Source organism: Hemicordylus capensis, chromosome 5 (assembly GCF_027244095.1).
Source record: "Hemicordylus capensis ecotype Gifberg chromosome 5, rHemCap1.1.pri, whole genome shotgun sequence".
NCBI lineage: Eukaryota > Metazoa > Chordata > Lepidosauria > Squamata > Cordylidae > Hemicordylus > Hemicordylus capensis.
Genome location: NC_069661.1, coordinates 148,903,315 through 148,924,036, shown reverse-complemented (window position 1 = coordinate 148,924,036; position 20,722 = coordinate 148,903,315). Strand labels below are relative to the sequence as shown.

Below are 20,722 nucleotides of genomic sequence, written 5' to 3'. Positions count from 1 at the left end.
TCCAAACTAGTTTAGGCGCCCACATTCAAACAAGTTAGGCCTGGCGGGGGTCGGTGCTTTTAAAAAGCAGGTAAGCAGGACCTTACCTGCTCCTCTACTGCTTTTAGGGGTGTGGTGCTCGCTGTTCAAGAGGTCGTATATGGCTGCAGCTCTGCTCCCAGCAGCCTGCACATGGCCTCCACACATGCACGGCAGCCATGTGCGTGCCAACACCACATGCAGGTTGCTGGGAGCAGCTCTGCAGCCATGTGCGGCCTTTTGAACAGCAAGTGGCATGCCTAGAAAAGCGGTGCAGTAGCAGAGTAGCAGGTAAGATCCTGCTTACCAGCTTTAAAAAGAAACCTACCCTCACACCACCTGCAGCAGCACAAGCCATTCATGCACATCCCCATCTTCAAGGTTACAACAATTAAACAATATTAAAACAGGATTTGATCTAGTCTACTAGAGGGTCAACACCTGCATGTGAGTGAATTGCTCTGTTTCCCATATTTTCCCCTTGGCACATACACAGACACTGCACCAGGCTGTGCCAGGGAATGGGAGGTCTATGCACACCTCCCACACCCCTTTCCAAATTGCGCCTTCTGCTTGAGCAAGGAAAAAGAACTTGAAGCTTGCGTTCCTTGACTAAATGGAGGGAGGAGGGCTGCATGGCAGGGTATACACAGACCTCCCATTGACGCTAACAGATTGGTGCACTCTCTTTATTTGGTTCGTTAATTAGTTAGCATATTTATATTGCCCCAAACTCATATTTTTATATTGCCCCAAACTCACATCTCTGGGCAGTTTACAACAAACACAAATTAAAAACAAGAATTAAAACACAAAAAACAGTTTTGAAATGTGTCTTCATATGCACCCATGCATATGTATTGGGGGAGAAACAGGGTTTCTTTATGCCTTATGGTGATCTCTCTTCCTGTAAGCACTGAGCCTGTAGTGGGCTGAACAGAACACTACACGTTAAAAATACAACTAAGATCTTCCCTCTTCCTATGTCTCCTCCAATCCCCAGCCTTTTTCTGACTGTAACCAGTTGATTTTCAAATTCCAGCACAGCATAATCCAGTGGGTTTACAGCTTAGTTATCTTTCTTTACTAGGTTTTTGTACTTTTATCACTATGCTGAGCTGCTTCTCATTTGTTTCACTGGGAATCATGTCCTATGCTAATGATGTGAAAAACTAGTGAGAAGGCCAACCCTTCACTGCACCAGCTGGGATAATTGGAGCTATAGCATATTATTACGTCCCTTGACTGGAACAGTAACAAATCACTGACAATTTTCTTTTTTTAGTGATGAACTTCAGGCATTTATTTTTCTGGGGCCTGTGAGGGCCTTCCATCTAATGTTGCAGAATAAATGAAAGCTGTGAAGCAGCAATTCTTTCTGGATTGCATCATAACCCATTCTAACTAACCAAAGAGGCACCTTTCTAAAGTGGTGATTCTATTATTTAGCAAGGGCAGAGCAACTTGCTCTATTCAACCCTGGTACAGCATCCCTTCAGTCGCTGTTGCTGGTGTCTCTCTTGTTTCTTTTTAGATTGTGAGACCTTTGGGGAAAGGGAGTCATCTTATTTATTTTTCTGTAAACCGCTTTGAGAACTTTTGTTGAAAAGCAGTATATAAATATTCATAGTAGTAATAGTAGTTAGAAAGGTGAAAACAATGTGCACCTTGTCCATGATGTTCTGTTGCTAGAGGGTTTAGAACATGACCATTGCTAGGCATCTTAGGTGAGAGAGATATTTCAGAAATTTTATGCACAATTTTCAAATGGCAATGATATTATTTCTTGTTTACACAGTCAGACAGGTGTTATTGACTGGTTTGTTTCATCCAGACATCGAGTCCTTTCCAAGGACCTGGGATGGCTGATTTTATCATCAATACTGTTTGTTATTATAGATATCGTCGCAAAATATAGGCTGTTCCCAGTAAAGTTGCTTTTTGTAATTGGCTGACGGTGATTTCTGTGGCCCCTATGGTGTTGAGGTGCTCTTCAAGTTGTTTTGGAATTGCACCTTAATAAATAATAATAATAATAATAATAATAATTAATACATTGGTGGGACCATAAAATTGAAAAAGTTGAAGAAAATGAAGATGTAAAAATATTATGGGACTTCCGACTACAAACAGACAAACATCTGCCACACAATACACCAGATATCACTGTAGTCGAGAAGAAAGAAAAACAAGTCAAAATAATCGACATAGCAATACCAGGGGATAGCAGAATAGAAGAAAAAGAAATAGAAAAAATCACCAAATACAAAGATCTACAAATTGAAATTGAAAGGCTATGGCAGAAAAAGACCAAAATAATCCCAGTAGTAATTGGAGCCCTGGGTGCAGTTCCAAAAGACCTTGAAGAGCACCTCAACACCATAGGGGCCACAGAAATCACCATCAGCCAATTACAAAAAGCAGCTTTACTGGGAACAGCCTATATTCTCCGACGATATCTATAACCATTGACAATCAAATTCTGGCATCCCAGGTCCTTGGGAAGGACTCGATGTCTGGATAAACAAAGCAGTCAATAACACCTGTCTGACTGTGTAAACAAGAAATAAAAATAATATTATTAATTAATTATTATTATTATTAGTAGTAGTATTAGTATCAACATTTATATCCCGCTCTTCCTCCAAGGAGCCCAGAGTAGTGTACTTGAGTTTCTCTTTCACAACAACCTTGTGAAGTAGGTTAGGCTGAGAGAGAAGTGACTGGCCCAGAGTCACCCAGCTAGTTTCATGGCTGAATGGGGATTTGAATTCGGGTCTCCACAGTCCTAGTCCAGCACTCTAACCACTACACCACGCTGGCTCTACTACACCACTTCATGTCACTTCATAGAGTTGAACATATGTATATAAATTTGTATACAAGCAGGCTTAAAAACAGAATGCTTGCCATTTCAATGCAATTTTTAAAAATGTTACATTAAACCTTATTAAACAGAGATTAATAGCTCAGCTTTCTGCTATCAGAGATCAACAAATATTTTCCACGAACAATGGAATTATAAAGACATTGGTAATGAGTCAAAAGGAAAACATGTTTTAGAATCAGGTTAATCATACCTGTGAAAAGAGAAGTTTTTCTTCTTTTCTTTATTTTTCCTTAAATAAATTCCATGGAAAATTCTTACTTCTTGCAAAGATACTGCATAATGGATCACCCATTTGTTCCTGATTTATGATGGCATCAGCTGAAGTACATTTAGCATCCCAGAGGCACTCATTTTGCATTTCTGTGCCGCATGTACAGTAAATCAGGCCAATTTATGTCAATTTGTCTCCTCTACAAGACTCTTTGGGACCAGTTGTTTGTGGGAAGGTAGGGAATGGATGTGTTACCCTGCTTTAGGCTGTTCTATATTCATATACAATCTCATTCCAGGAATTACTAGATCAATCAGAAGCCAATGCCAATATTACTAAAACTGGAGCATGATGAATGACGCTAAAAATTGGTGTAAAGTTCTCCAAATCCGTTCTTAGCCAGTACTTCAGGAAACAAAGGATAGCTAAAGTTGCTGCTAATAGTTTTGAGGCTTACTAAAAGAAAACCTAAGCTTGGAAGGAGGGCAGAGCACAGTTTCAAATAAAATCCATCTTCATTGAAGGCAGCTCCCTAAATAACGTTACACAATACAAAACAATCAATTTATTGCAGTACATAGACCGGGTGGGTGGGTGGGGGACGGGAACAGTCATAGTTACAGCACCAGAAATGGCAATAAAATACCAAACAGTATAATTCATATTTTCTAGACATCAAAAGACCCAAGGTAACCCTCGCTCTGTGGCCACCAAGCCATCCTTCTGTCCATATTAGTTCACAAGTTGCTTCCACATTCTAATAGCACCTGAAAGGAATTCAGCCATTGCTAAGGTCACCCTTGAGATTTTATTTATCAATAGATATTTAACATAAAATTGCTTGGATGTACCTGGCAGTGCTGTCAATATAAAGTGTGTCATCAAGTCGGTGTCAGCTCCTGGCAACCACAGAGCCCTCTGGTTTTCTTTGTTAGAATACAGGAGGGGTTTACTATTGCCTCCTCCCACGCAGTCTGAGATGATGCCTTTCAGCATCTTCTTGCTGCTGCCTGATATAGGTGTTTCCCATAGTCTGGGAAACATACCAGTGGGCATTCGAACTGGCAACTTCTAGCTTGCTAATCAAGTCATTTCCCCGCTGTGCTATTAGGTGGCTGCTGTCAATATAGGCATACTCAATTGTTGGTGGGCCCCAGAATAGAAACTGCAGGTCAACAAAATATGCTCCATTGGCTCCACATCCTGATCATGATGTGGGCAAATCCCAGCATACCTCCCCTGCAAAATTTGTGAAAGGAATACATTAAGTCTTGCTCAAGACAAAGTGCTTCAGTACTTTACATGGAGGCTACTCAGGTTAGTAGCTGGCTGAAAGGCACTTTCATATGGGATGCCAAAAACATCTGGTGAGCAGGATATGCCAGTGGATGCAGAAAGGTCTTGAAAGGATATGTCCTAAAGTCTCTGCTTTGCTAGAGCTACTACAGAATTATACCCCATCTGGAGGAGGAAAGCAGGTCCAACTCAATACATCAAGTTCTTTAGAATGACTCAGGAGCTAATATAGCAATTGGCAGGAAGATAAATAATGTTCACGTATTCTATATATTGCATTTGCAACTTGCCCAAAATTCCTCCAAATAGCTCAGGGTAGCATACATGTCGTTATTCTATAATCATCAAAACAACCCTGTGAGTCACGTTAGGCTGAGTGATAACAACTTGCCTAAAGCCAGCCAGTGAACGGCATGGATTTGAACCCAGGTCTTCCAGCCCAAGTCCAAGCTTTTATCAGGTACACCAATAGCTGTGTGCAGGAGACATGGTGTGGACAACATTTCCCTGAATATCTGTAAATCAGTGGCACTCTAGAGCAAAGAGCTCTTCTTTCCCCCAGGGCAATCAGAAAATGAGAGTGTACTGTACTGTTCCACACAAGGGGCTTTGATCTGTTGCGGTTGTTGAATTCAGATAAATTCTGTTTGCTTCCTTTCCAGACAGCATTTTATATGGTATTTTATTATTTCTTCAGTGTTCCCAGTGTTTTCATTAAATGAATATGTCTCCTCTAATCTCTGATGAGTTCAATTCCATCAGTCTTTTATACCCATCATTCTTAGTTCATTTATTTGTACTGAGTCTAGTGACCCATCCAGTGATCCTTGCTGAAGAGGCTTTCGCACATCCTATTGAATACAGTATTGTTTTCTTCACCCACTTGTTTCTCTCCCATGAGTTTGCTGAATTGACTTTAGCACCCCAGCTACTGCAGTCTTTTATACTTCTCAAACTCTGGGAGCTTTTTCCTCTGATTTCCTTGATTTATATTTTGTCTTGAAGTTTTATACCTTTTTCTGGCTTTGACTGGAGTGCTGTAAAAACATGTGCAGATATTTCTTGTGCAGGATTTTCTCATGCAGTTTCTTGTGCAGCTTAGTTTCTCTAAAACGGATCTTTTTGGGGTGTCTGCCAATAACCAGTCTGTTATAGGGACTTATTTGTTTACAATACCTTGTTTTCATTTCATTGTTAGTGGCAACAGGAAGTACAAATCTTAGAAAAACAGGTCTTTCAAAATAAATATTCTAACAACATTTGTAACTCTTCAACTCCACCACTTACAACATTAAAATGATTGCAATCTATGGCATGTATTGATCACTGCAAAAAGGAAGAGGCATCACCAGATCCACAGTATGTGATCAAGGCTCTGATACTGTGATACCGATTGCTATGGATATTTTTGTTCTTGGTTCTTCTGAACATACACCCCCAAAACCATCAAATGCACAGCTTTCATACATACAATAAAAATACTTTAAAAAGTCATGCTTTTATGATATTCAGGTTAAATATCTATATACTGCACCTCTGAAGTCCATCAGTGCCATCTGATATATTAGTTTCCCATGAAAATGCTTTGTTGTGAATAGGATTGCTGTTTCCATGGCTCAAATAATTAAAAGAAGCTATTTTCTGCATCAAGAAAAATGGGCAGCCATTGAACATTTGGATGAGTTCCATGGACAATTATGCATGAGTAACTGGGCAAAGGAATGCATTCTTTGTTATTTTCTTAGGCTGCAATTTCTCGGTATGTTATTTATTTATTTTATTAATTTAATTTATTTAACATATTTATATACAGGCCTATATCAAATATTAAAGCAGTTTACAATTTAAACAAACAGCAGCTAACCCCCCCAAATCATATAGGAACATAGGAAGCTGCCATATACTGAGTCAGACCATTGGTCCATCTAACTCAGTACTGTCTTCACAGACTGGCAGTGGCTTCTCCAAGGCTGCAGGCAAGAATCTCTCTCAGCCCTATCTTGGAGGAGCCAGGGAGGGAACATGAAACCTTCTGCTCTTCCCTGAGGGGAATATCTTGCCCTCTAATCTATATAAAATAGATTAAAATTACTGTAAATATAAGGCTGTAAAACATCATTATATTAAAAGCCTGATGAAACAGATGTGTTTTTAAAAGTCTTTAAAAAACAACCAGAGATGAGGAGAGTCTAATTTCATTTGGGAGTGTGTTCCAGCGCCATGGGGCAATTCTATTTATTTGTTATTTCTCTTTGTAAACCACCCTGAGCCATTTTTGGAAGGGCAGTATAGAAATCAAATTATTATTATTATTTCTTGTTTACACAGCCAGACAGGTGTTATTGACTGGTTTATTATTATTATTATTATTATTATTATTATTAACTCTAGAGAAAGCCTGGTTTTGGGTTACCACCAAGCGAGCCAATGGCAACCGCAACCAGACCTTGCCCAATGGTCTCAAGAGGCAGTGGGGTTTGTGAAGAACAAACACTCTCTTAAATACCCTGGGCCCAAGCCATTCAGTATCATTTTGCAAGCTCCACTGACATAGAGGGCAATGCTTTTGAGAAAATGTTGCAGTCATGCAGCCCAGTTCTACACAACTTTATTCAGCAGGAAGTCCCACTGGAACTTACTTTTAAAGTAAGCGGGGTACAACTGCAGCCTTAGAGTGCCCACCTTTTCATCTCATCTTACCCTCATTCTTCCATTTCTTATTGCTGGTCCATCTTCTGCCAATCTCAACACATATAGATCCATTTTGTACTCTCTTCCTCCTCGAATACTGAATCCAAATCCTTTGGATCCCTTCTCCAGGTCAACAGTAAAATAATCAAAATCCTGTATGGTCAAAGAACAGGGGGAAAATGAATTATTTTAATGAGTGATAATAGCACTTTCCTTTATTGAAACAAAAATTCCCAATCCACAGCTTATTCAAGTGAAAACGCTTGGTGAAGATGATCTTCTTTTTGATACTATGGCCCAAGTCAAATATTTACTAGGACTCCCCCAGCATGCTTTAAAGTAATACGACTCTACATATAGAGACCCATATCCCGAAAGACTGATTCCCAAAATCTTCCCTACCCTTTTCCAAGGGGCAGGAATTACACCAATTTGGTGGTCATGTGGTTGGACCTCTGTGGGATACGCCTGTGTCACATATTACTTTAGATATGTGGAGGAGGAAAGAGACAGGAGCCTGCGCCTTCAACTACATGCATACTATTGCCTTTTGATAAGTGTCTGAATTGGGCCCAAGAGTCTCTATATCAGAATGGAATGCTTAGGATGGGGTATGCCACAAAGAATAGCAAATCATTGTTTCAAAGTATAACATTATGCCAGAACTGTGGGTAGCTTCACAGGCAATTATATCAGAGACTCTCTCTCACACACACACACACACACAGAGACTGGAGCACACTTACCCCAAAGTAATCCCAGTGAAATTAACTGGACATACTTCCAATAAAATTGTTATAGGTGTGAAATATAAGTCTGCTTAGTATTTTAATTCTGGATAAGGTTGTAAAGGCTATCTTAAGAATATTAAACACACTTTGTGTAAATTTTGAAAAAAATTATGCCTAACTATTAAATATATTTTTCCTTATGCTTCTGAATGGTTTGTGCACTACGCTTCTCCCTTGGTCAGGGTGTCTGGGATCTGACAAAGGAAGCAAATATTCCCCAATGGCTGAGAGGAAGACCAGTTCCATACCTGCCAACATGTCCTATTTTCCCATTGAGGTAAATGAGAAAATAGGGACATGTTGGCAGATATGCAGTTCATGTTTCTTGACATGAGCTAATGATTGGGAGATGGCTCAGCTAAGACCTCTATGAATGCGGGGTGGGGGGGAGCAGGGTGACGGGTTTGTGTGTAGTCAGTGCAAAAAACACCACATCAGCAGACACATTTGCTGAATGAGACAAACAGAGACTGAATGGAGAAGCAAAGAAAGACAGAATAGAAAGCTGATGGAAGCCATCTTAAGCTGCATGGTGTCTCTCCAGGGTTTGGATTTCATCTGTTGTTTCTTGTAAGAGTTCACTGCTGTAGAGATGTGCACAGAACTGCGGTGGGGAGGCTCGAAGGCAGAGGGGGTCTAGCTTTAAGAGTGGGGGAAGGGTGCACACCCTTCCTGCTGCTTTCCCCCCCACAGGTGTCCGTGTTTTTCAAAGCCCATCTGGGTGGCAGCGTACCTCCCTGCCGCCCCGTTGCCCTTGTCTACCGGATATTACCGGAAGTCACCAATGCACCTCCATGCACCAGCACAGATGCCAGTGGTTCTGTGCACATCCCCACACTGCTGTTCAAGTCCACCTAACTCAACTTGTATATTTGTAATTCAAATATTACAAGACAGCACAATAATCCAGCAATTTCTCCTCCCAAGGAAACCAGTACCACAGCCCTCCTGGAATTTCCCATCACTTGAGGTAATACGGAGCATGTGCAACAGTATCCTGGGGAAGGAAGACCACTCAAATCTATTTCATTGACACCCTAGCTTTCTATGTGCAAGGAGGTTGGTTTTTTTTAATTGCATAGGAACATTTAAATATGCAACTCTCCAGCTGTAGCTTGAAGCGATACAGCAAAAGTTTTCCCACTTAATTCTGCTGATCATATTATGGCGCCTCCCATAGACATGCTTGCTCTTAAGAGATCCTCATTTCATAAGAGTCCATGAAACCAATCTAGTCTAGTTTACATAATTTGTTGATTCAAACCTCAACCATCATTAATCTGTTGGGTATTTTGTAGTCATAATTCATGCAGAAAGTGGTGGTCTATTGAGTGCACACTGCTTGTGTCACATAAATAACAAACTTTGGCCCTTTCCCATCTCCCAGTCAATCTGCTTGTGGCATTTGCCCCTTTCTCAGCATTTTAGGGTGGGATCATTAGGCCTGTGAGAATCAAAATATCAGAATCAGGAGGCTCTGTGAAGAGAGGCACCTGTTAGATTTATGCCTTGACAGCTTCTGCTTGCACAATTCACATCACAATGCAAGCACACGCACAGGTACGACCTTCTGAACAAACTGGCTTCCCCTGAGTGTTCTTGGAGAAAGTTTTATTATTTCCTAATTACAAATGCTCCATCTATGCCAGTGACAGAAGATACAGTATTTATGCAGCAATTCCATCTGCTTTGTATTTAGCCCGCTCCACAGAGTGGACTGCTTATACAAATTATGTTCAGTTGCATAATAAAAGTGGCACTTCAGTTTTTTAAAGTATCACCTCCCTAGCACTATACTGGAAGTTGTTTTTAAAATACGGAAAGGTAAACACAGCATATTTGCAACAAACATGCAATTTCCTTCCATTCAGAAGCAAGCAAACGAAAGCCCCACTGTATGTATAGTCACACTTCCCTGGATTCATTCTCAATTGCAAATATTTTATTAGCACAAATGCTTATAAATACTTGAATACTTGCATTCAAAATTAATTAAAGTTGCAAAATATTTAGTAACACTAGCTTTGGGTTTTCAGGACATGTAAGTATCCAGTTTATCACAGACTCCTTTGGGCGAGTTTCATGGTGAAGCACTATACAGAAAAATAGACAAATACCTGGGGCTGTCTGTAATCCGATAAGGGATATTGCCTGGTATCAGGAGAATGTTGCCTGTAGTCTATCAAAGGGGGCTGCCTGTAGTCCAAAGGTGGTGGCTGCTGGTAATCCAATACAGGAGGATGCCTGTAGTCTAACGGAGGCTGTCTATAATCCGTTGAAGGCTGCCTATAGTCTGTAAATGGAGGTTGCCGGATATCAGGTTTCACATCCTGCCTTGCTTTTACCTCTGACCTATAACTAAGCAATAAAAAATAGTTATGTGGGAACCTTAACAAGGTTTATTTTCTTTTTTAAAAAAATCATGAACTTGGTAGCTATTAAATATGTTGCAAGAGATACAAAGCATGCTGCTGGGTTGTACAAATGGGTAACGTGGGCTTTTCCTTACCCAAAGCACGGCTTGAAAAGAAATTATCTGGTTAAAACTTCTATGGCCATTTCGTGATTTCCAGACAATTATATTTTGTCCTTGGATTAACCTTTGTCTTGTAAAATGTGAACAAGTACATTCCCATTACACTTATTTCACATCATTGATTTACCAATGTACCTCATCCAGACCTTGACCCAACAGTAAATGACAGTTTCAAAGTTTCTACACTGTGTTATAAAAAGGATTAATTAGTTGTGGTTCAAGTGTAATGCCCTGTAGGTCATCTTCATTTAAACACTCCTACCAACTTTAGGCTGCAATCCTAAACACACATACCTGAGAGTAAGTGCAAGTGACTGACATGATGAGGAAAATTATTCAAAGTAGTCCCATTTAATTTAAAAGGACTAGTTAGACATGAGTTATTTTCCTCATCGTGTCAGCCATCAAAATCAGAAAAGCCCAATCCAGACATTATGCTGTATGAGTGTACAGATGTCTGTATGCACATACATGTGTTTGTGTGAATGACTGTACCTGTGTTCATTTTAGAGCTGAACCTGCATGCTCTTCAAATGCATGGTACAAATAGGAAGTGTTCTGCATGGTTGCCTTGTTACCTGGTTGCTTGGCTGGCTCTGTGGAGTCTGGAGAAGGACGTGGTATCCCTCCTGAGGGGCTTTTGTTCCCTTCAGGGGGCAGTGGTCCAAGCTGGTCAAATCCCAGTGGGGTTGAGAGAGCAAGGCAGGGAGAGTGGCAGGAAACAGCTTCAGGGAGACAGCTAGGTTGGGTGTGGCAGGAAACAGGAAGCAAGGTCTAGAAGGGGGCAGGGCTGCGGCTGGAAGTAGGCTTTAAGCCCTGTCAGCGCTTCACTGGGGTATTTAAAGACAAGGCAGCTGATGATGAGGAGCTGCTTCTGAATATGGGAGCCAGGAATGGGAACTGGCTGAATGTAGCCAGCCAGGAGAACAACCCAAGTGACAAACTAACCTTCTCCCCTGGCTGTTCCTGAGGCTGACCATTTTTTGGTGCTGACCCAGTCATGAATGACTGGAGTCCAAGAAGGGCTAGGAGCCCACCCTGTCCCCTGGGAGTCTGACATGTACTTCTGTACCTGTATTCAACATAACATGTGAATGACTGTACCTTTGTACAGATCTGTGCCTGTGTACACTAGGCACTCATTGTCTCAGTGTAGAACGTAACATGTGAATGGGCCTTAAGTCTTACTTTAGCATATGTAATGTGCTAAAGACTGGGACCTTAGTTATGCAAAATATTTATAATAACTACTTTAGGTGTTCCAGTGGGATTTAAAAAAAACACCTTTTACAACTTTTGGAGAAGTAAACTCCATGTCTTACCACAAACTGCTTTTGAAACTCTCCTCAGGCAGTGCTTTGTTACCTGTGCCAGTGGGTGAGTGGAGAAAAAGTGTATTGGCAACTAAGATGGGAAAATGACCCAGAATAAAATGATCTGCTATAAACAGAGACAGCTGCACATTTGTTTAAGGAACTGTTTTCTAATATTTGTTTGTCTGTGCAGACTACGAGGAAGGTCAGTCTTAAGACTAAGAATATGAAATAATGATTACCTTATCAGATATGATTGTCATGACAACTTCTATTGTTGTAAAGTCACCCAATGTGTCAACATGTGGTAACATCACCCAATATGACTTTTGCCCATCATTTTCACATGATGAGGTCTTCTTGAGATAAGTGTGGTAAAAATGCACATTAAATTCTCCTGGAATTGATAATTTTCTAGGCATGTTCAGTGCATTGTAAAAGGTCAGGTGATGGCTCTCGCCATGGTAGGTGATGCATTGAGAGTTGTATGGCGTCATTGTAAGAGTGTTGGAATAAGACTAGGGAGTCCAGGCAGGTTCAAACCCCACTGAACAAAGAAGTGCACTGCGTGCCCTTGGGCCAGTCATTATCTCTCAGCCTAACCTAACTCACAAGAGTTGTGAAGATTTAATTAATGTGAGGAAGACTATGCTTGATTTTCAGACTAAGTTACTCAACAGAACTACTCAGGAGTTACTCTAAAGGAGTTTCAATAGGCCAACTCAGAAGTAATTTAGTCTGGCTGTCAGCCCATGTGTTTATTGTGCCATAAATGGGCTAGAGCCTTTTCTTAAGTTGCATCTGAAAAAGTGGGCTCTAATCCATGAAAGTTTATGCCAAAGAAATCTGTTAGTTTTAGAGGTGCCACAGGACTGCTTTTTTTGTTTGTTTGTTTTTGCAGCAACAGACTAACACAGCTACCCATCTGGAATTTGTATAGTATACTGTCAGTCTGATCAAATGGTTTTCTATTGACCCCATTTAGGAATGTTTAGTATTCAAGCACAGTTTAGCTTTGTGCAAGCATTTTGACATGTTTGGAGTCCCAAATGTTAGCACCACCACAAGGTCCTCCTACTGTTTGCTCCTTGCACTGCTAATCTATCAACACCAAGATGGAGGGATAAACATAAAATGGTGTACTGTTCCATTGACACTATAGTATAACACACTGAACACAGCCAAATTGCCCTCCTCAGGCAATGTCAAATACATTATTGTATTTTCTTGCACTGTATATCGAGCTGCTCTGTCCTTACCTGTTTTCATGCCCTTGAGACTGGAGTGGCTGTGGAGGTGCCGGCTGTGCTACAGGGCTCTGCTGTGCTACAGGACTCTGCTGTGACAATGGACTTTGTTGAGCCATTGGGCTGTGCTGCTGTGCCATAGGGCTCTGTTTCTCTGAGCTGGGTGCGGAAGCTGGGCTGTTCAGCTCTGCATAATGGAACACCAGAGACGAGAGGGCTGTCACCAGATGGCATTTCATAAAGGGCAAAGGGAGGCAATAATCACTGTGTCATGTTCTACTTCAGATGTTTTGTTGCTTTTATTACCTTGGCTTGTAATTAGTTTTTAAGACACCTGAACTTAGTAGGCTTTCTTTGATATTCTCTGTCCTTTGAAATCTCACACAACTCCAGATCACACGGATGCTATTTAAAACCTAACTGAAATCAATTTCAATTATTTCTCATTATTTTTCTTATAAGCAGAGAAAATTATGGATATCTGGAAAGTTTCCATTTGAGAAAATGTGAGAATGTTGCCCTTTCAGTATGGCTTTGAGGTTGGACACAACCTTGAAATGGCTTAAGCCCACATGTCTTATATGTGAGCTCAGCTTTGTCAAAAGAAATAAGCTTTAATAGATATAAACATATTCATTCAAGAGTTCAAAACTGCATCAGTGGCCTTCTTGTTACAAGGCAGCCTCCACTCCATCTGGAATTTAATATTCACCAAGTGCCAGGCAGTTGCAGAGGCACAAGCCTGATCAGAACCAGGAGCTCTCCATGGGTGACCCTCTCATTTTCTTTCTTTTCAAAAAGTCCTTTTTCTGACTTTGTACATCGGGCAAAGTAAGAAACCCTAAGGGGATGCAACACTGTCTCGATCCAGAATAGGTATCTATGTTTGCAGGCTTCGTTAGTGCTAATAATTCTGGGCTCATCACTCTATTGTGCTGACAGGTACCTACATCCCTGACTAACAGAGTTTGCTGTGCTATGGAAAGTGTTTCCCCTAGCATATCAAGTAATACCTCCTAGCTTCAAAACATAGCTGCTTGAACACATTACTATCCCGAGCCATGAACATGCAAGCAAGAGTGCACACATGTACAGGAGATGGGACTGTGCAAGCATGGGCAACATTGTGGAATATGATGGAGTAAGATGTTCTTTGTGGTGAGAAGGGATAAGTGAGGGGAGAGAAAGAGGAAAATCTCACGCTGATGCCAAATGATTGGGCAGAAGATAATGTTCAAGTGTTCAAAAGTAGTCTGAAGGACTAACAGACCAATCCTAGGCCTGGCATTCTGGGTTCAATGGGACTTGCATCTGACTATATGTGCATAGAACAGCGGTCTAATTTGCTCAGTGAAGAGAAATAAGGTTGCTGGAGTACAATTAGTGAATATTGTACTCCCTTGAATATTGTATTCCCTTGAGTGGAAGGGAGTTGGTCTGCTTTCTTTTATAAAATATATATTCAAAAGTACTTTTCATAAACCAGCTTCACATCTGTCAGCCTTAAAGGTGCCATAAGACTCCTTTTCCTAGATCTTCCTCCTTCCATTCTCCAGAGTCTACTTAACTTGTGAGCCACTTTGGGTCACAAGACCTTGTAATGTACAATTACTGTTACCCACTTTGAATCTGGTGGTTAGGACAAAATATATAGACACAGGTTAGGCAGGCAGGCAGAAATATATGGGTTATATTGCTGCTTCTTCACTTGCCCTTGAATTTGAATAAGGTTTTGGCATTACCAAATATGTAATCATATTATTTGGTAATAATACCAAATATAAATCAAGGATGAATGGCAAACCCTCTTATAAAAAACAAAGAATCTGTAAATGTGCATATGACAAAAACTCTTCTTTTTTTAGTGCCAGCAGTACCTATGCTGTTCCTTTTTAGTGCCAGAACATTTCCAACGGGGAAAAAGGCCTCTGATAAGGAGAGAAGTTATCTTGGCCCTGTTATTTAACTAATTGGATGACTGAATAATCCTGAATTCTAAAATCTCTACTTATTTTTTTAAATAGAGAAACTGATAAACTAAGAGGGCAAATCTGCAACTGGTCTTACTTGTAGCTGTGAGGGATGAAGAATGTATGCCCTTCCAGCTTACACCAGCCTTCAGGTGACTTAGTGAAATTAAGACTAAATGCTATTAAACCAGTATTTTCTCCTTGCCCTCCTTGTTGGCAGCATTTTTACTTCATATTGTGGGCAACTAGAAATTAATACAGAAGTTACAAAACCATTGTTGGAACAGATTTCTAATGCTTACAAGTCATTCTGTTGGAACTCCTGTGGTTCTGTCTCTGTTCTCAGTTGAATAATTGGAAACAACAAACATATTAGCTGACGTCAATGGAGTTGCAATTTTGTAAAACGGGGTGTGTATGGGACTGTTTGTTAGTAGTTACTTCCAACTACTTTATAATGTTAGTTGTACCATGAGTGAAAATAACAGAACCCACAGTGCTTCATTAGGGCCTTTCCTGGTAGGTCAAATATGTTTTTGCCATCTGAAATGTTTTTGAAGGACTCAGATTCTGTTCTAGCAAGGTCTGCAGGGATTCAGCAGTAACGTTTATATAATGCCATGCACTGGCAGCACATATAAAAACGGCTTAACTTTCCCAAGGATGCAATTCAGATTAATTGGTTGCTACTTCTATTTTCCTCCTGGGTTTTAAGGGTCAATTACTTACCCTCCTGAGGAATGATGCGAAGAGTTACACTAAGACCAGCATCTTTAATTAGCTTCACAATATCTGCATGAGGCATGTTAATAATAGACTGGCCATTCACAGCTAAGATCCGGTCTCCAACTTTTAGCTTTGCACAGCGATCAGCAGGGCTTCCATCAATTATCCGGCCAATTTTATGGGGTACAGCTAGAAAAGGGAAACAAAAATCTATATGTCTAACACAAACCTATAGTCAATAAGATATCGAAACAACAAGCAAGCAAACAAATGTTTGTATATAAGCAAAATGGCTTCCACTGGGAAATGACTAGACAGTCTTAGTAGGTTCAGTTAAGTGGCTGTTAAATGGAGCATCTCTCTCTCTCTCTCTCTCTCTCTCTCTCTCTCACACACACACACACACACACACACACACTCTTCCCATTTTGAGCATGCTTGGGTTTCTGTTCAAAATTGAGGCTACTACATCAGTGTTATTGGAGTGAATACTGATAACAAAGTAAAGCATTAGTCACTTTAGAGGCCATGACATTCATTATTAATGAATCTTCTTTTGAAAATTAACAAATATCCTTTTTGTACATTGTATCTTTGCAGTTCATTTAAAAGATAGAAGTGAATTGAAAAGGGCAATGTGACACAAGCTGGTTGATGAAAAATATCAGCATTTTCCAGTGTTCTAATTATTGGGGGAAAGTAAGCAGCCTTTAATGAAATCCACAAGCCCCACACTCTCACCTGCCATCTCCAAGATAGGGCTAAGAGTAACTCCTGCCTGCAACCTTGGAGAAGCCGCTGCCAGTTTGTGTAGGCAACACTAAGCTAGATGGACCAATGATCTGGCTTGGTATAAGCCAGCTTGCTTCTATGCTCTTATCACTGCTCTAATCTTGATTCTTCAGTCAGAAGGCACATGCAGAACAGCAGCTATTATAGCTTTATTCAAGTGAATATTCTGCATACCCTGAACAGAAGGATGAGGAGAGTGGGACTGTCCCCAGCCCTGCTCCTGACTACCTCTGCACTCTGAATAGAGTTTATGCATGTACAGCTTGTTATGCATGTAGGCTTGTTCAATGGTTTCACTGGATGCATCAGGGTCAGTGAATGCAATTCTGTTTTTCCCTTCCATGTGTTTAGTCTATCAAGAACTGTCATCTTAATAGGCTCCAGAAACAGGGAAAGAAAGTAGATAATTGCAGCCAAAAAAGCTTTCATTTTGGAGTCCGTAAGTGTGAAGTGTGTCTTAAATTTTAATTAATCAAAAAGATGTCATTAATTTGGGAAATGCTACCTTAGTCTTTATTTAGCAAGGGTAAGATATGGGTACTAAATTTTAATAGAGAGAATTGTATTGAAAACTGCATTTGACATTTTGAACCAGTACAAGTAACTGAGTATTTTGGAGACCATTTTCCTGTGTCACGTTTAGGGTATTTCTGGTTTTACATTTAAATACCAACAAAAATTTCAGATTATGCAAGACACCAAAAAGCAATTCTTATTTTTCAAAACGGGATTTCAAGTGGCCCTCACTGGAGGAATAGCGGGATATAAAATGTAATAATAATAATAATAATAATAAATAAATAAGTAAAAATAACTTTTTCAGAGAGAGGAGAGAACAAGTCTTCACTGCAACTACTCTCCAGCCTCTCTGCAAGGGCAAAGGCCATCTTCTGCTCTGATATCACTACACAACAGGTGGGCCACTGAAAATCTCTTGGTAGAACACACGAGATCCATCAAAATAAGTTTGAACTTCAGTTTTAAGCTCATATTGGCAGAGTCTGAAAAAGTATTGCTATAGAATTAGTTAAAAATATGAGTCAAGTTGGAACATCTTTGGCTTTTTACCATAATTTGTTTCCCTGAACACTTCCAGAATTAGTATCAAATATAACTTCTTGAACCTGCTGATGGACTATAGTATTTCCAAACCAAATGTACTTTCATAGTGCTTTCTTCATGGAACAAGATAAGAATGTGTGGCGTTTAACTCCTTTTCATTAATTCTGAATGCCTAAGTAAAGTATTAGAAGCACTTTTAATTAAGCAAATTGTAATTTGATTTAATGCCGTGGTTTCCTATAAAGTACTTTATGGCACAGTGTTTGCACAACCAGATCTATTTATAAAGAAATGCAAAAGACTCTGGATATTTTTACATGATTTGATTTAAAAACATCTGTTGGCCTCAACAAAAAGATAAGTACATCATCCCCCGCCCTTAAAGGCAGACAGCCCCCCCACTGTCAAACCTTCGAGCCAGCCAGGGTTTGAACCAGTTCAGAGGCCCGTAAAAGGTTCATGCACATCCCTAGCAGGGACTGCTCAGCAAACCAGCCAGCTCAGGCCAGGAAGATTCTCAATATTCAGTTGTGCTGTGATTTTTAAAATCCTACATGAAGTACATAGGAACATAAGAAGCTGCCATATACCGAGTCAGACCATTGGTCCATCTAGCTCAGTATTGTCTACACAGACTGGCAGTGGGTTCTACAAGGCTGCAGGCAGGAATCTCTCTCAGCCCTATCTTGGAGATGCCAGGGAGGGAACTTGGAATCTTCTGCTCTTCCCAGAGTAGCCCCATCCCCTAAGGGGAATATCTTACAGTCCTCACACATGTAGTCTCCCATTCATATGCAACCAGCGCGGACCCTGCTTAGCTAAGGGGGAAAGCTATGCTTGCTACCACAAGACCAGCTCTCCTCCTCAACAGGTTTAATAAACTTGTTTAAAGAGTCACATTTCTCGGGCACCACAAAAACACTCTCTCATTGGTTGATGTGATTATGACATCAGCACTACTCAACCTCCCTGCTGTCTCTTGATACACTCAGGAGGACTGACTGAGTTTGTGAGTAACTTGCTTTGTGTTGATTCCTGAAAACGACTGAAAAGGATTCCGCCCCCCTCCCTCGCCGCCCTGCGAAAGGAAATTCAAAAAACCTAACATTTGTTGATTTCTGCATGATTACATGTTTCTTTACTAGCAATGAAGATTTCATAGGAGTGGAGATGAGGCATGTGAGGGCCACAAAATTAATATCAGAGTTGATTTTATAACTCAAAAAATCTCCCCTCCCCCCAAAAATCAACCTGGAAAGAGGAATCTCTTGAAGATAAAGGGCAACCATGTCTCTGAGGTAAATAGAGGAACAGGCTCTATCACATAGACCTTGGCTGCTTAACTGTGACAGTAGCCTCTTCCTCCATTCCTTCTATCTAACAGTGGCCTCTTCCTTCATTTTGCTTCATTTTATTTCAGAATTGGTAGGCTTCAGTGCTCCTATTTGGCTTCTACAGCCCTCCAGCCTTGTATCTCGTAAGCAGAAGAAGCTGCAGGGTTCCTTGTAGGGCCCAGAGGGCCCAGGGCTTTTAAAGACATGAGTTCAACCTTTTCATTTTCAAGACATTTCTCCTTACCTCAGGTGGGTGGGTGAGGGGTTGAAGGGCATATTTCACTAGCCCTGACAGAAATTCTTCTCAGCTGTTACTAGGGCAAAAAGCAAAATGAGCAGGAAACAGGCACTGTTAACGCCCCCTTCTCCACAGAGCTGTTCCCCTCCTTTTTTTTTAATAACAGAAAAAAATTAAATAAAAACATATTCCCCTTATACTGGCATTCCATAAAAGACACCATTTTTGGGGGGAAGGGGATTTTTTGAGGGGAGGGGAGATTTTTAAACTATAATCTTAATTGATAATTCTCTCAAATTAACCCACTTCAGCCTTAATCATTCACTCGTAACTTGAATTGGGATGGATGACATTACCACCAACTATGCCTTTGAGGTGTCCCTATGTATCACTCACTACAACTGTACTAAATTTGGTTCAGATCAGTTAGATGACCCACAACTTAGCCCACTTGTTCTTCAACCATTCACACGTCTGCCATCTTTCATCAGGGAGGATGACATCATCACAAACTTCGCCCTTGAGCTGTCCCTACACCTGTAGTAAATTTGATTCATATCAGTTAGGTGGTTCACAAGGTAATGCCTCAAATGATCATGTGTCTACCATCTGGAATTGACATGGAGGTATCCCTATGTGTCCCTACAACTGTTCCAAATTTGGTTCAGATTAGTCAGGTGATTCACAAGTGAGCTGACTTGCATGTTAGATGATCACCTGTCCACCATCTTGAATCAGGGTGGATGACGTTGAGTAAGCTGTGCTGTTGAGGTGTCCCTACAGCTGCAGCAGATTTGGTTTAAATTGATTAAACGGTTCACAAGTTAGCCCTCTTGTGCCTCAAACGTGCACGTGCCCACCTTCTTGAATCGGGGCTGCTGACATCATAACTACTCTGGTGTCCCTATGTGTCTCTACAACTGCATCTAATTTGATTCAAGTTGAAGGGACACACACACACTGCCAGGTGATCTCATAAATTTGCTTTCCTTAAGAAATGTAGACTAAAAATATGCATAAAATACAATATTGGAGGATAATAAACATTTCATAACTTATTTGTATTAATATTGAAATGGTCCTGACACACAAACAAAAGAGATTTTTCACTGAAGAACTTTTCTCTTCTCCCCTCGAAGAAAGACAGCAGGTATGATGTCACAGCAGAGCCAACTGGCTGCTGCCTGTTTCGGGGTGTGTGACCAAATAGGAATTTCAAACTTTGATTTTAGCTGCAAATAAGCAGATTTCAGCAAAAAAACACCCAGCAACAACCAGGTGACCTGTAATTACTTTGTGGTGAGAACGGAACAATACATTTTTTAGGAGACAACCAGAATATCTGATAGAACCTACTCACATATTAATAGACAAGCACTTCAAGAGTCCAATGATCTCTTGTAGGCTCCACATCTATGAAGGCAGTCCCTGCTCACTTCAGTGAAGCTCTTCATGCACAAAAGGATGTTTGCACAGAGCTCCCTCACTGTGTGTGCATTATGGTAGAGGACGATCAGAGTGAATACACCCTGCGGTTTTAAGATACTATTCTAAATATCACACTTCTCTGATACCTACCCAAATCTCTAGACAACTTCATTGAAAGC

The 20,722-nt window shown here is 40.5% G+C and overlaps 1 protein-coding gene across 23 annotated transcripts in view; it reads right to left on the bottom strand.

The window, feature by feature from the left end:
* Positions 1–20,722, bottom strand: part of MAGI2 (membrane associated guanylate kinase, WW and PDZ domain containing 2) — a 953,479-nt gene that overhangs the window by 49,642 nt on the left and 883,115 nt on the right. For 22 of the 23 annotated variants that reach the window (XM_053251285.1, XM_053251284.1, XM_053251283.1 and 19 more), the window contains 4 exons: positions 15,693–15,878; positions 13,006–13,180; positions 10,015–10,255; positions 7,116–7,259 (listed from right to left, as the gene is read on the bottom strand). In XM_053251285.1, coding sequence (XP_053107260.1) covers positions 7,116–7,259; positions 10,015–10,255; positions 13,006–13,180; positions 15,693–15,878 — 746 coding nt within the window. Of the gene's footprint in view, positions 1–7,115; positions 7,260–10,014; positions 10,256–13,005; positions 13,181–15,692; positions 15,879–20,722 lie in introns of those variants that run through there. The other variant, XM_053251292.1, reaches the window with a different exon arrangement.